Raw genomic sequence first — 14,188 nt, 5'->3', positions numbered from 1 at the left:
TTTTTTTTTTTTTTTTTCAAAAAACTATCCATTTAAGCCAGGTGTGGTGGTACATGACTGTAATCCCAGTGATTTGGGAATCTGAGACAAACTTTAGAATCACAAGTTCAATGCCAGCCTCAGCAACTTAATTAAGACCCTGTCTAAAAATAAAAAATTTAAAAAGGGGAGGGGATATAGCTCAGTGGTAGAGCACCTCTGGGTTCAAATCTCCAGTACCAAACAAAACAAACAAACAAAATCAGCAGGGCACAGTGTGCAGGCCTGTAATCCCAGTGGCTCAGAAGACTATGGCAGGAGGATCTTGAGTTCAAAGCCAGCCTCAGCAAAAGTGAAATGCTAAGCAACTCAGTGAGACCCTGTCTCTAAATAAAATACAAAATAGGGCTGGGGATGTGGCTCTGTGGTCTAGTGTCCCTGAGTTCAATCCCATACCCAAAATAAACAAATAAAAGAAACAAAACAACAACAACAAAAACCAACCCCCTCCCATTTATTTAGTATCTATTATGTGCTGGGCATTGTTACAGGAAAAGGGAGTATAACTGAACAAAACAGACAAATAATCTCTACTCTCATGGATCTTATGTCTAACGGAATTGAAGGACAATAAATAAGAAATACAAAAGTAAAGTATATAATATATCAGAGGGTAACCGTAACAAATGCCAGGAAGGGACAGAGGGTGCTTTGAAGTTTGTTGAGTGTAGCTAGGAAGGGTGACTTTTGAATAAAGACTTGTAAGAAATAAGGGAGGGAGAAAAAAAAAAAAGGAAGTGACGGAAGGCTGGGGTTGTGGCTCAGTAGTAGAGCCTTGCCTAGCATGTGTGAGGCCCTGGGTTTGATTCTCAGCACCGCATATAAATAAAATAAAGTTATTTTTGTCCATATACAACTAAAAATAAAAAGAAGTATGGGAGCTAGACATGCTTGTTTTGGGAGGAATTAAACTTTGGGCAGAGATAATGGCAATTATAGAGGCACAAAGCTTTGTATGCCTGGTGTGGTTAAAAGAACGTAGGGAAGGGGGTGGGGACTGTGGCTCAGTGGTAGAGCACTTGCCTAGTACATGTGAGACACTGGGTTTGATCCTCAGCACCACATAAAAATAAATAAATGTATTGTGTTGATCTACAACTAAATAATTTTTTAAATGTTAAAAAAAAAAGAACATAAGGAAGGCCAGTGTGGCCTGAGTACAGAAGTATGCAAAAAGTACTAGAAAACAAAGTCAGAAAATTTGTTGTGGTAGATCACATGATACCTTATAGGTTAGAGTGAAGACACTGGCCTTTACTGAGTGAATTATCCAGGCAAAGGATAATGGAAATAGTAGTTTGGAACAAGATGGTGGTTATGGGGTGGTAAGAGTGATTGAATTTTAGATTATTTTGAAGGTAGAATAGGTAAGATTTTCTCACCAACAAGACTGGAAGAATAGAGTTCCGATTGACTGAGATGGGAAAAACCATAAGAGACATAGTCTATGGAGAGGAGAAACTCAATACTGAATGAATTTAATTTGAATTTCTGGGCTGGGAATATAGCTCAGTTGGTAGAGTGCTTGCTTCGCATGCACCAGGCCCTGGGTTCAATATCCAGCATCACCGGAAAAAAAAAATTGCTTATTAGACATTGGAATATTTGTTGATCTGAGGTTCAGGGATAGTCTAGGCTATAGAGAGAAATTTGGGATATGACTTGTTATATTAATTTGTTTCTATTACTTTTGTAATGAAAAAATATGAGAAAGCAGGACAAAAAGAAAAAAACAACCTGGGGAAGTTGAAGTGTGAAGGCAAGTTGGGATTTTGGAGTTACCTATTAGATGTTCTCAAATTTTTCATTTAGGTTCAGACCCTCTGTGGTTAAAGACTGTATCCACACTGTGCTCAAGGAGGAACTGGCAAATGCTGAATATATTCCAGAAGAAATGCCTCAGCTCACAAAACGTTTATCAGAAAATATTAAAGATAAATTAAAAGGTAAGAGTGTAATAACTGGAAATGACGTATTATCTTCAAGCACTCAGTTTTACCCATTTGTTTTCTTTCCCATCTTTAAACAAGGGATATAAGCTGTGGATTCTATTAAAGACAATTTTTTCTTCAGTATCTAGTCTTCTATATTATTTGGTGACTTTTGCAGATGGTGGGAAAGAGTAGAGATGTGAAATAAAACATTGTAGGGAACCACTGTCCTAGAAATTTAAGAATTCAAAAAGGCCAGGAATTAAGGGTGACTTTCTCCCATAATTCCTGTTGTTTTTTTTTTCCCCATTAAGCTATCAATTTCTTAGTCTGGCATTCAGTACCCTCCCAGGCTGTCCTCAGTCCATTTCTTCAGCTGAATCCTTTACCACTTATATTACTCAACCTTCCACTCCTGCCAAACCCTACATCTGCAGAGTGTATTTTGTCCTTTTCCCACCTTGTCCTCTTTGTCTTTCTTTTGTTCATAATGTTAACAAAAACATTATTATGCTGTTACTATTAATGCTATATCATCTAAAAAGTTCTTTATTTCTAGATGCTCTTTTTTAAATTAATTTTTTTATTTATATATGACAGTGGAATGCATTACAATTCTTATTACACATATAGAGCACAATTTTTTACATCTCCCGTTGTATACAAAGTATATTCACACCAATTGTGTCTTCATACATGTACTTTAGTTAATAATGTCCATCACAAACTTAAAAACAGCATATTACAGGGACAGAGCCACCTTAATGTTTATAGCAGCACAATTCACAATATCTATCTGCTCTTTTTAAAAGATACTGTTTTTTGGAGGGAAGGGATGTCTTTGTAAAAGTAATTTATGTTCATTATAACAATTCTGGACCATACAGAAAAGTATACTTAAAGTTTTAGAAAATTACATGAAATTTTATTATCCAAAAGTAATTCTCATTTACTATTTTGGTGTATTTTCTTCTTTTCCTGGGTTTGTTTTAACTTTTAGAAATGAAAAAATATAGCCAGGTATGGTGGCACATGCCTGTAATCCCAGCTGCTAGCAAGGTTGAGGCAGGAGGATCACAAGTTTGAGGCCAGCCCTACGCAACTGTGTGAGATCCTATGTCAAAATAAAAAATTAAAAGGGCAGGTAATACAGTTTTCAGTGGTAGAATGCTTCCCTAGCCTGTGTGAGGCCCTGGGTTTAATTCCCAGTATTCCTTGCCCCAAATATATAGAAAAGCACAAAGAAGAAAATAGTAATCCTATATATTTCTTTCACTCAGAATTCACTACTATTAATATATTAGCATTTTTGTTTTCTGACTTTTTAATGAAAATTCAGTTAAAATTATAGTAAAAACAAGATATATGCTCATTATAAAAATTTAAACACTATAGAATAGTAAATAAAAGAAAAATCACCCCATGGTGCGGGGCTGGTGTAGAGCATATGCTTAGCATATGTTGGGTTTATCCACAATCTGGGGAGAGAGAAAGTGGGAGGGGGGAAATACCCAAGTGTCACCACCTACACTTGGGCAAACATCATAGCAACCTCTTTTCTGGGTATATGCATATAGATCCTTTAGTAACAGGGATACTGAAGATCTATTTCCCATAGTCGTATAGTATTGATTCTATATTTATATGGAATGATTGTTCACTATTTAGTCCTTTTTTCATACTTTCATTGCCAGGTTCTTTATTTTGGTTCAAATTTACCTGATGAGATTTTGTCAGTTTTTTTTTCAAGAAGGTCTCATAAATGCTGTATATTTCTTGTACTTTTTTATGTTTGAGATATCTGCCTTTTGTCTTTAAACTAGAATATGCTTTGTAGGATTTATTTATTTATTTGTTTGTTTGTTTATTTATTTGTTTATATATCCTTTGTATATTTTAGCACATTTTACCTTTGAAACAAATTTTGTACAGTGTCAATGTATCTCTGAGTAGTTGAACAGTGATTTAAGAAAAAAAAAAGTTAAGTATATACCTAAGCCATAAGGTTTCATGCCATTATCATCTGACTATTGAAGAAAAAAGACCTGAATTACAATAATGCATCTCAGCAAAATTTTCCAATTCAAATTAGAAGAGCTTCAATTTACAAATCTTTTTTTTTTGAGAGAGAGAGAGAGAGAGAGAATTTTAATATTTATTTTTTAGTTCTTGGAGGACACAACATCTTTGTTTGTATGTGATGCTGAGGATCGAACCCAGGCCGCATGCATGCCAGGCAAGCGCGCTACCGCTTGAGCCACATCCCCAGCCCTCAATTTATAAATCTTTTGAAAGGGCAATATTAATGCAATTCACATCAGAACATCCAGTTAATACAATTAAAAACAAACCACAATTTTGCTATATGGTAGAACTTTCTACTGGTCTTTCAATTCCTTCAGCCTTCTGATTGCAGACTTGACTGTGACGGCAGAAGTGGTATTGTAGGTCCAGGCACCACCAGCCACTGTTTTCATGCAGGAACCACAGTGCCAGATCCCCATAGCCTGTCTCTTCATCTTGGTTTTGCCACAGAAGGAACATGTGTACTTGGCGTGCTGGTTGATTTCAGTTTTCTTCACCATTTTCCAGAGGGAGGCACCGTAGCGGGTCCCATATTTACTGACGATTTTGACTTTCTTAGTGTGTTTAGCCTGTTGCCATGACTTAGGCCTGAGACTGAAGAGCGGATTTATTTATTAATTTTGCAATGCTGGGGATTGAACCAAGGGCCTTAAGCATGCTAGGCAAGTACTCTACCAAGTTACTCTGTAGCCTGTATGAATATTTTGGGGGTAATAATTTATTTTCTTGACTCTAGTGTACTTTTCTTCATTGCCTTCTGGCAATGAATGTTAACCCATTATGTTCCAAGTTTTCAATTCTGTGAATATTTCAGCAAAATTGGCACAGGTGTATTAAAGTAGGTTAGAAATCATAATCTGAAGCTTATATATATTATTATATTAATGTTATAATTATAGCATAATTATGTTCTCATTAATTATACTATATATTATATAATTATATTGTATATTACATACTATAAGTTTTTTTTTTTTTTTTTGCTGTTGTTTGTTTGTTTTTATGTTGTGCTGAGGATTGAACCCAGGGCCTCGTGCATTCGAGGCAAGCACTCTACCAACTGAGCTATGTCCCCAGCCCTACTGTAAGTTTTTATAGGTGTTCCACATCTGGGACAATTAAACATAAGGGTTAATTGTCTGTGGATAAATCTGAAGCCAATTTGATGTTGTCTGCTTAAAGATGCCTATCCTTAGTTTTTAGGCTCTAGGGTCTGGGTTGGTAGTTGGCAGATTTCATTTTTTCCATATTGGAAGAATTTTCTTTTATCTCTGAATACATTTTATGTTCCATTATTTATATTCTCTTGTTCAGGATACCAAGTGTTCTTATATTGACTCATCTTTGCTTTCCATGTCTATTAGCTTTATTCCTCTGGCATAATTTCTTCCTTTTTCACTGTCATTTTTACTTGTGATTATGTTAAGGCAGTAATTTAGTTTTCATTTGTGTCTTTATTTCCATTTTGACTTGTTGTTGTTTTTGATACTAGAGATCAAATCCAGGGGTTCTTGATCACTGAGCCACATCCCCAGCCCTTTGTATTTTTCGAGACAGACCTCGCTAAGTTGCTAAGGCCCTCACTATGTTGCTGTGGCTGGATTTGAACTTGTGGTCTTTCTGTCTCAGCCTCCAGGCTGCTGGGATTACAGGCAAGTGCCATTGCACCAGTATTTTTTGAGAAAGTCTTACTAAATTGCTAAAGGCCTTGCAAAGTTGCTGATGCTGGCATTGAATTTACAATCTTCCTGCATCAACCTCCCAAATCTCTGGGATTACAGGCATGCCCCACTGTGCCTGGCTCTTTTGCTACTTTGAATTTATTAGTTCTACAAAGACATTATTTGAATATTGGTTGTATAAGAATTGTTTCTTTCCTAGGATGTTATGTTCCCTTTCATCTCTTTTCATTGTTTTATAATGTGATTGAGTTCTTATTTCATTGAATGTGTAAACTTGCATTGTTTTATGTAAATCAATTATGAGGAATTTCTCTTCGTTCTTATTTATATTATCTACTAGGTTGAATTTTTTAACCTCTTATACAGTGTCTTTCACAGTGTGTTATTCTTTTGTTTTTACCATTGTGTCATTACATATTGCTATTCAGTTTCTTTTTTTGTTCTGCCTATATATCATAATTGCTCAGATATGGTGTGGGTGTTTTTTTTCAAGTTCTCTTTCTAGCATATGAGAATATTTTATTTTTCTCTTAGAACTGTGATTTGATATCCTAGCCATATTTCTATAGCATAAGGAATTCAGTAGAGAAAGGAGAAAGCTCATCTGAATGTGCAACATTTTTAAAGAATAACTTGGCCTGCCAGGAGTGGTGGTGCGTATCTGTAATCCTAGAGACTCAGGAGGCTGAGGCAGGAGGATTGAAAGTTCAAGGCTAGCCTGGGCAACTTAGGAAGACACTGTCTCAAAATAAAAAAATTCAAAGGGCTGGGAAATGTAGCTCAGAGGTAGAGTGCCCCTGGGTTCAATTCCTAGTATGAAAAACAAAAACAACATAAAACAAACAAAAAACTTGGGCTTTATATTCTAAGATTTTTGTTTAATATTCTGAAATAGGAGGTTATTTGTATTCAGGTTGTTTGCCCAACTTAATATATAATCCTGGAGACTTTATTTTCACCAAAGAGAGTTGGCCTGTTTGTTGCCCATTTCCCTCCCTTCTTTTCTTTTCTTTCTTTCTTCTTCTTTTTAAAAAATTCTTCTATCCCCTGCTCAGAAGAGTAGGAAGATAGAGGTGCCCTTCAGTTTTCTTCTGTCTAGATTTGGCATTAGTGAGAATTTTCAGGGTTTTATTTCTTTAGCAGTACAGTTGATGGGGCAGGAAGTTGAGGGTTGTGCTGGTCACTCCAATATACCCCAAATCTTCTTATTGCTTTTCTTTTCTACCTTACTGAACAGCTTACAGTTTGCTGGAGAACCTGGCTTCTCATGCCTTTGCATAAGCTATTCCCTCTTCAAAAAGTGGAGAAAGATTGTTGACTTGGTCACTTCTCACTCATCCTTCAAGACTCATCTCATTTATTATCACACTGCCCATGAAGTCTTTTCCGGTTATCTCTTCCCAGCTGCGTGCTCTTTATGTACCTTATACCTGCTACTCCTGAAGTTAATGGCATATTGTATTTTCATGTTATTTTTCTGTCTGCCTTCAAGTTCTTTACTATTATTAGTAAAGTATTTTATTTATCTCTGTAACTTGAAGGCCTAGCTTAGTACCTGACTTAGAGTAGGGTAAAAAAAGGAAGCTAAGCTTTATTGAGAGACCATTATGTGCTAATACTATTCTAGATGCTTTATGTATTTTTATACCTTATCTCACCTAACTTTATAGGTATCCTGGAGGTAGGTAATATTATTCCCACTTAACAGATGAGAGGAACTTAAACTGAAAAATTACATAAGTTCTCTAAGGTTATGGTCTTGGTTAATTTTATAGTTAAGATCTATCTTCAGGTCCCTCTGACTCACAAGCTTTACATTATACTCATTAAGTACTTGTGAACTGAACATTTAGGTCCATTCTGGACAAATTTGCCTTAAATAAGTAATTTTCCACAGATTTGCTTATAGATAACTTTCTTATTTTTTCTTTTTAGAAATGGGATTTGACCGATATAAAATGGTGGTACAAGTAGTGATTGGAGAACAAAGAGGTGAAGGAGTATTGTGAGTAGTTGATTTTTTCCTTCTTGTTTTTATTCTTCTGTTTCTTATGAGGTATTCTTCCTCTTGAAAATTCAGTTAGATTGTATCTTTGCAAGAATGAGAAGAAAGGGCAGTGTAACAAAATGCATCTGTGAACTAAAGAGGTCCTGGAACTAGAGAGTAAGGTCCAGTCTAGATGAGCTCCATAGGGTAACTCATTCTTCATAGTAGCTATAGGCTAGTAAATCTTTTAGGGTTTATGTATACATGCTTCCATATACAACATGGGATTATGGATACATATTTCCTACCATATTCCTCATTGCCAACATTTTGACATTTTTACTTTCATAAATATTTAATTGAGATGATCTCCTTATTAGCCAATCTACTAGCTCTTGTTCTTGGCCTTGGCTTCTGTTTCTTAAAAGTCACTCCATTTTTTTTTTTGCCCTGGTGTCAGTTATCTAACTTGTTTCTCTGACTGCATATTTTCTTTTCTTCACTGGCTCCTTTCTCCCTTATATCCCAGTTGCGAGCTCTCTACAAGGTTCAGTTCTTTTTTTTTTTTTTTTTTAAGAGAGAGAGAGAATTTTAATATTTATTTATTTATTTTTTAGTTTTCGGCAGACACAACATGTTTGTTTGTATGTGGTGCTGAGGATCGAACCCGGGCTGCAAACATGCCAGGCGAGCGCCCTACCGCTTGAGCCACATCCCCAGCCCCAAGGTTCAGTTCTTGGCCTTATATTCTTGGTGCTTTTATAGTGAGCTCATTCATTTTCATGATCTCAAACTCTCATTTCTGTATTATTAATTCCAAAATCTGTTGCATGTATTTTCCTATGCTTAAGTATTAATCCTCCATCTTCCTTTATAAATAGTGTCAAATGCAGGATTTTCTAAGAAAGTACATTATTACATATTTTGTAAGAAGGTATTGGAATTAAATGAATTAGAAAATACTTGTGGGCCGGGGTTGTACTCAGTGGTAAAAGTGCTTGCCTCACATGTGTGAGGCACTGGGTTTGATCCTCAGCACCACATAAAAATAAATCAAGATATTGTGTGTCCATCTACAACTAAAAAAATATTTAAAAAATATCTTATAGGGCTAGGGATGTGGCTCAAGCGGTAGCACGCTCGCCTGGCATGCGTGCGGTCAGGGTTCAATCCTCAGCACCACATACAAACAAAGATGTTATGTCCACCGAAAACTAAAAAATAAATATTAAAAAAAATTCTCTCTCTCTCTTTCTAAAAAAACAAAATAAAAAATAAAAAATATCTTATAGATATTATCACCGAGAATTTTTACCATAGAATATTAGATCTGGAAGGTACTGTAAATACTAGTGACCTTATTTTATGGATGCCACTTCAGCACAATTTGCCCCAAAATATATATCTGGCTAGTGTCAGTGTTATTAATAGAGCTCGATCTTCTGATTCCTTCCCTTGACAGGGGAGTTAGTCCCCAGTAACTGCCTCGCAAATGCCTGAAAGCACTAAGATTAGTGAGTATAGTGACTGGCACAAAGTAAGCACTTAGTAAATGTTAATGATGATGAATCAAATTCATACATTTCATAAAAATGTAAAACATCTGTAATTACTTTTTTCACATATCATTATATTGTGAATATTTTTTGCAGAACATCTCTTTAGCGACTACACAGAATTTCATTGCCAGGAAATACCATCATTTCATTTACCAATCCAGTCCTAATGGGCATTTGTTTACATTTTTTTTCCAGGGATTGAACTCAGGGGCACTTGACCACTGAGCCACATCCCCAGCCCTATTTTGTATTTTATTTAGAGACAGGGTCTCACTGAGTTGCTTAGCGTCTCTCTTTTGTTGAGGCTGGCTTTGAACTCACAATCCTCTTGCCTTAGCCTCCTGAGCTGCTGGGATTACCAATGTGAACCATTGATTTTTATTTTGACTAACATTTTTTTCTTATCTAAGAATTTGGGGGAGGGAGATAAAATGGCCAATTTGATAATTTAGAGGAAGCATAGCATTCTGTAGAGATAATACTAGATTTAGTTGGAAGACTGAAATCTTTTTTTTTTTTAAGAAAGAGAGAGAGAGAGAATTTTTAATATTTTATTTTTTAGTTTTCGGTGGACACAACATCTTTGTATATGGTGCTGAGGATCGAACCTGGGATGCACGCATGCCAGGCGAGCGCGCTACCGCCACATCCCCAGCCCCTGGAAGACTGAATTCTATTTCAGTTTGCCTTTTTCTTTTATGGAACTCTATAAAATCATCAGGTTGAGCTAACTAATCTGTTGGGCCCTTCACAGACCTCCTTCTCCCATACGTGCAGGAATTAAGACCATTAAAAGTTACACACAAGTATTTTAGTTGATGTAATCAATAGCAGAGCCCCACCCAGAGTACCAAAGACTTCAAGATATCAACCCCTGCAATTGTCAGGCAGTCAGTTGCTAAAGCCCCTGGGCTGGTCAGCCATAGCTGCAAGCAGCCTCACCTATGAATCATGTCTCTTCAAGGTATGCAGCATACTTTGCTGTACAAATACAATTTTCTTTGTGCACTAACCTGTGAAAAGGTTGGGAAGCCCTGATTCAGAACAATGTGTGAAGGGCTGGGGATGTAAGCTTAGTGGTAGAGCTCATGTCTAGCATGTGTGAGACCCTGGGTTCAATCCTCAGCACAATTAAAAAAAAAAAAAGAGTATGAAAGAAAGCTTTTGCTTTTGGCAAATAGGTGTAGTTCAGATCCTTGTTATAGTGTTGATAATTTTTTGTTCTTTGATTTTTTTAGTATGGCTGCTCGATGTTTCTGGGATGCTGACACTGACAACTACACTTACGATGTTTTCATGAATGTAAGTCTATTTGGAAACCTCTTTTCCTTTCCAGGATCAGTTGGGCATTCCAAATCAAATTAATTACATTCATTAGGATCAGAGAACATTTTAATTTTAGACATTTGTCTTAAACTTCTTTTAGATGAGATGATTTTATTGTTAGTTTTTGTTTTAGTAAAGTAGAAACCTATCATGCTGCTTATAGGCAAGGAGACTTATATGTATACAGCTCAATGACAGCTGCTTGTGCAGTGCTTATGTGAGGCCCTGGATTCAATCCCCAACATGGAAAAGACAGGTGGGGGGAATAGGTAGGTAAAAATTATATTATTTTTAGCTACCTGACTTATACACCCTTGTATTCTGAAACCCAATTCTGACCATCCTTATTGAAGTAATAAATGATAACTAAAGATTTTAATTATATATTTGTTTATTTGAACAAGTCCACTTTGCTAAGCTAAAAAGAAATTTGAATGGTGGGAATTCTACAAGCAAAGATGATTTTTCTTTCAGTTATAAAATTGGTTTATCTTAAAACCATTAATTTTTTTTTTTTTTTTAGTTTTGGGTGGAAACAATACGTTTATTTCATTTATTTATTTTTATTTGGTGCTGAGAATTGAACACAGTGCCTCACACTTGCTAGGCAAGAGCTGTAACACTGAGCCACAACCCCAGCCCTTAAAACTATTTCTTAAAACAGAAAAAATGAGCAATCTTAAAAAAGAGGTTTCTTTAAACATTGGTGAGTTATTGGCATAAGTGTTTTGTGCAGTTTAATTATATGCTGTTATTTTTCACCTGCTTCCAGAAATGATCCAATCCTCTGATGCTCCCAGGATTGGAGCATCAGAGGATTGGATCAGTCAGAGTTAGAGTAGAACAGAAACTGGACTGAATAAATTAGGAGTGAGGAGTTTTATTTCCAACTGTGTCACTTTCCAATTGTATAGCTTTAGGTAAGTCATTGGATTTTTCTGAGACTATATTTAGACTATCAGGAAGTAGATGTTCCTAAAGACTGGCTGTGACTGCCTAAGAATAATTTGGGGAACTAGTTTAAAATATAGATGCCAGGGCCCTGCTCAAGTGGATTCTGATCAAATAAGCCAGACAATGGATCAGTGAATCTGAATTTTTTAAAAAATTCCTCACATGCTTCTGCTGATTACCAGGTTTTTAGAAAAATGTCAGTCCATGAGGGACAGGAAATTAATAGGTCCTTCACCACAGATAGCACTGTTGTAGAATACAGCTTGAAGATATTCAAAAGAATTTTGATTTTGTTTAATACCCAGGTACTTGAGTTTAGATTATTTTTCTCCCATCACTACCAGGCTGCAAGTGAAGTTGGTGGATCAGACATTGCTAAGGCAGGAGGAACTCCTGTAATAAGTACCTAAAAAATGTTTTAATGAGTTGAACTGGGCTTTGGAAAGCATTCTAAGAAGATAAACAAGTGAATTTTTATCAGTTAAGGAGAAACACCCAGAGACCATTTCCTTATCTAGAATTTATGTTAAAGTGCTGATATTCTTATTATCAGGGATAGTATACTATAGTTTCTTGAGTTAGGTAACACATGTGCTCCAAGAACTTAAAAGCATTTCATACATTATTTTACTTTGGGTATAATTATTCATTATGCAAAATAATTAATCATTACCTAAAGTTCATTAGTTCACATTTAATTCTTCATTCAAATCTAATTATTTCCCATCATATCCTTTTAGTAAGCAATTTTGTAGTTACTCAGAGGCAAGAAACTTTATAGGTATACTTTAGAAACTTGGAAACTTTTTTTTGGGGGGGAGGGGGGTACTGGGGATTGAACCTGGGGGGCTTAATCAGTGAGCCACATCCCCAGTCCATTTTTATATTTTATGTAGAGTCAGGGTTCTCACTGAGTTGCTTAGGACCTCACTAAGTTGCTGAGGCTGGCTTTGAACTCATGATCCTCCTCCTCAGCCTCCTGAGCCTCTGGGATTACAGGTGTGTGCCACTGTACCCAGCCCATTTTTTTAATTGAAGGGAAGAATTGAGACTGAAAATGGACAGAGATCTGATATGTGTTAATTTCAATTGCCTGTGCTGCCCTTATTTCCTTATTAGCACTATCATTCTGAATTTCTCTGTTTTCTGATTTCTTTTTTAGGACAGTTTATTCTGTGTTGTAGCAGCATTTGGGTGTTTCTACTATTGAATCTTTGAAAAAGCTGGCAAAAGATGACCATGAAGAAATCTGACATTTTTTTTATTCTGTTAAGTATCTTGACAAAATAAAGATAAGCTGTTAGTTTGTCAACTTGATCTGTTGTATTTTAGGCTTTATATTTTTAATGTTTTGATTTTGTATAATGTTCTTATTACATTTGGAAAGCAATGAAAAAAAAAAACCCATTTTTGTGATTCAAAGATAACCCACTGTAAATATTTTATATTTTCTACCAGTGTTTTTTTTTTTTAATTTGCAGGTTTTTTAAAAAAACAGATATAAAATGTTACACTCTGATTTTTTTTAACTTCTCATAATGTCATGAATAGTTTTTATGTCATTTTATTTTCATTATGATTTTCAGAAGCATAATAGCTACATTCATTCCAGTAGGTTATACTACTGTTGTTTTTTGCCATTTTTTGTAGTGACCGACTATTAATTTCTATTTTTTTTTACTACTATAAAAATACAGAGATTAATTTATTTGTGCACTGAGCTTTCCCTATATTTTAACTTTTTTTTTAGATGTTGTGGACTTTTATTTTATTCATTTATTTATATGTGGTGCTAAGAATAGAACCCAGTGCCTGACACTTAGGCAAGTGCTCTACCACTGAGCCACAACCCCAGCCTCTCTATATTTTTAATTGTTGCATTTATCTCTCTCACCCAGTGTTTTTGCTCAAATATTGACATTCTGATTTACACAACCAATTAAACACATGCTTATATCTCCAGGGTTTGTCCAGTGTCAGGGTATAAGAAATGTCAAACTCCCTTAAGGCTCACTGACTAAGCTTCCTATGTTGGTTACTGTCCAAACACCTATTTTTTTCTTTTTGGTATTAGGATTGAACCCAGGGGTGCTTTAACACTGAGCTACATCCCCAGTCATTTTTATTTTTTGTTTTGAGTCAGGGTCTTGCTAAATTGCTAAGGGGGCCTTGAATTTGCCATCCTCCTGTCTCAGCCCTCCTAAGTCGCTAGGATTATAGGAGTGTACCACTGTCCTTGGCTAAACAATCTTTGTAGTGATGCTCACCTTAGAAGCCCTGGAGTCTTCTCCAGCTAGCTGTCCTTATTTGGGGTATTTTAGTTTATCAGCCATTTTCAAGTACCTACTTGAAATTCAAAAGGGATAGGGTCAGTTTTAAATCCCTTTTCTCCATGGAGGCTCGAGTCTAGTCACACTCTTCCCAGCCACTTTAAAGTCAAGCATGTAGACTAAAGAAAAAAAAATCAGTAAATACATTAAAAAGTTCCTTTACATATTTCTTCCATAACATTATGTATTCACTTGTCTTGATCTACAGAATCAAAACGAATCTCTCCCATCCCACTCCACAAAGTTTTTTTATTTTTTATTTTTAGTTGTACGCGGACACAATACCTTTATTTTA

At 35.7% G+C, this 14,188-nt stretch overlaps 2 protein-coding genes across 2 annotated transcripts in view; one reads left to right on the top strand and one right to left on the bottom strand.

Moving 5' to 3' along the window:
* Nucleotides 1-12,880, top strand: part of Dynlt2b (dynein light chain Tctex-type 2B) — a 17,840-nt gene extending 4,960 nt beyond the window's left edge. Inside the window, exons 2-5 of the mRNA XM_015486816.2 lie at nucleotides 1,852-1,985; nucleotides 7,673-7,742; nucleotides 10,522-10,585; nucleotides 12,726-12,880. Coding sequence (XP_015342302.1) covers nucleotides 1,852-1,985; nucleotides 7,673-7,742; nucleotides 10,522-10,585; nucleotides 12,726-12,773 — 316 coding nt within the window. The 3' untranslated portion in view covers nucleotides 12,774-12,880. The remainder of the gene's footprint in view (nucleotides 1-1,851; nucleotides 1,986-7,672; nucleotides 7,743-10,521; nucleotides 10,586-12,725) is intronic.
* On the bottom strand, nucleotides 4,252-5,397 carry LOC107143208 (60S ribosomal protein L37a-like). The gene is made up of 2 exons (XM_015486817.2): nucleotides 5,375-5,397; nucleotides 4,252-4,643 (listed from the first exon to the last, which is right to left on the bottom strand). Exons 1-2 carry the CDS (start codon nucleotides 5,395-5,397, stop codon nucleotides 4,349-4,351), a joined length of 318 nt encoding a protein of 105 aa, XP_015342303.2. The 3' UTR covers nucleotides 4,252-4,348.
* Nucleotides 12,881-14,188: the final 1,308 nt, after the last annotated feature.

The sequence above is a fragment of the Marmota marmota genome, unplaced genomic scaffold (assembly GCF_001458135.2).
Source record: "Marmota marmota marmota unplaced genomic scaffold, marMar, whole genome shotgun sequence".
NCBI classification, from domain to species: domain Eukaryota; kingdom Metazoa; phylum Chordata; class Mammalia; order Rodentia; family Sciuridae; genus Marmota; species Marmota marmota.
Note: the sequence above shows the minus strand (reverse complement) of the source record. Positions and strands in the feature narration are given on the sequence as shown.

Bases quoted from the DNA above. Each gene is read 5' to 3' on its own strand.
- LOC107143208 (XM_015486817.2), bottom strand. From the start codon at position 5,397: ATGAGTCAATATAAGAACACTTG. The intron at 4,644-5,374 runs GTATCCTGAACA...CTTCAGTCTCAG, and splicing joins AGTCAATATAAGAACACTTG to GCCTAAGTCATGGCAACAGG.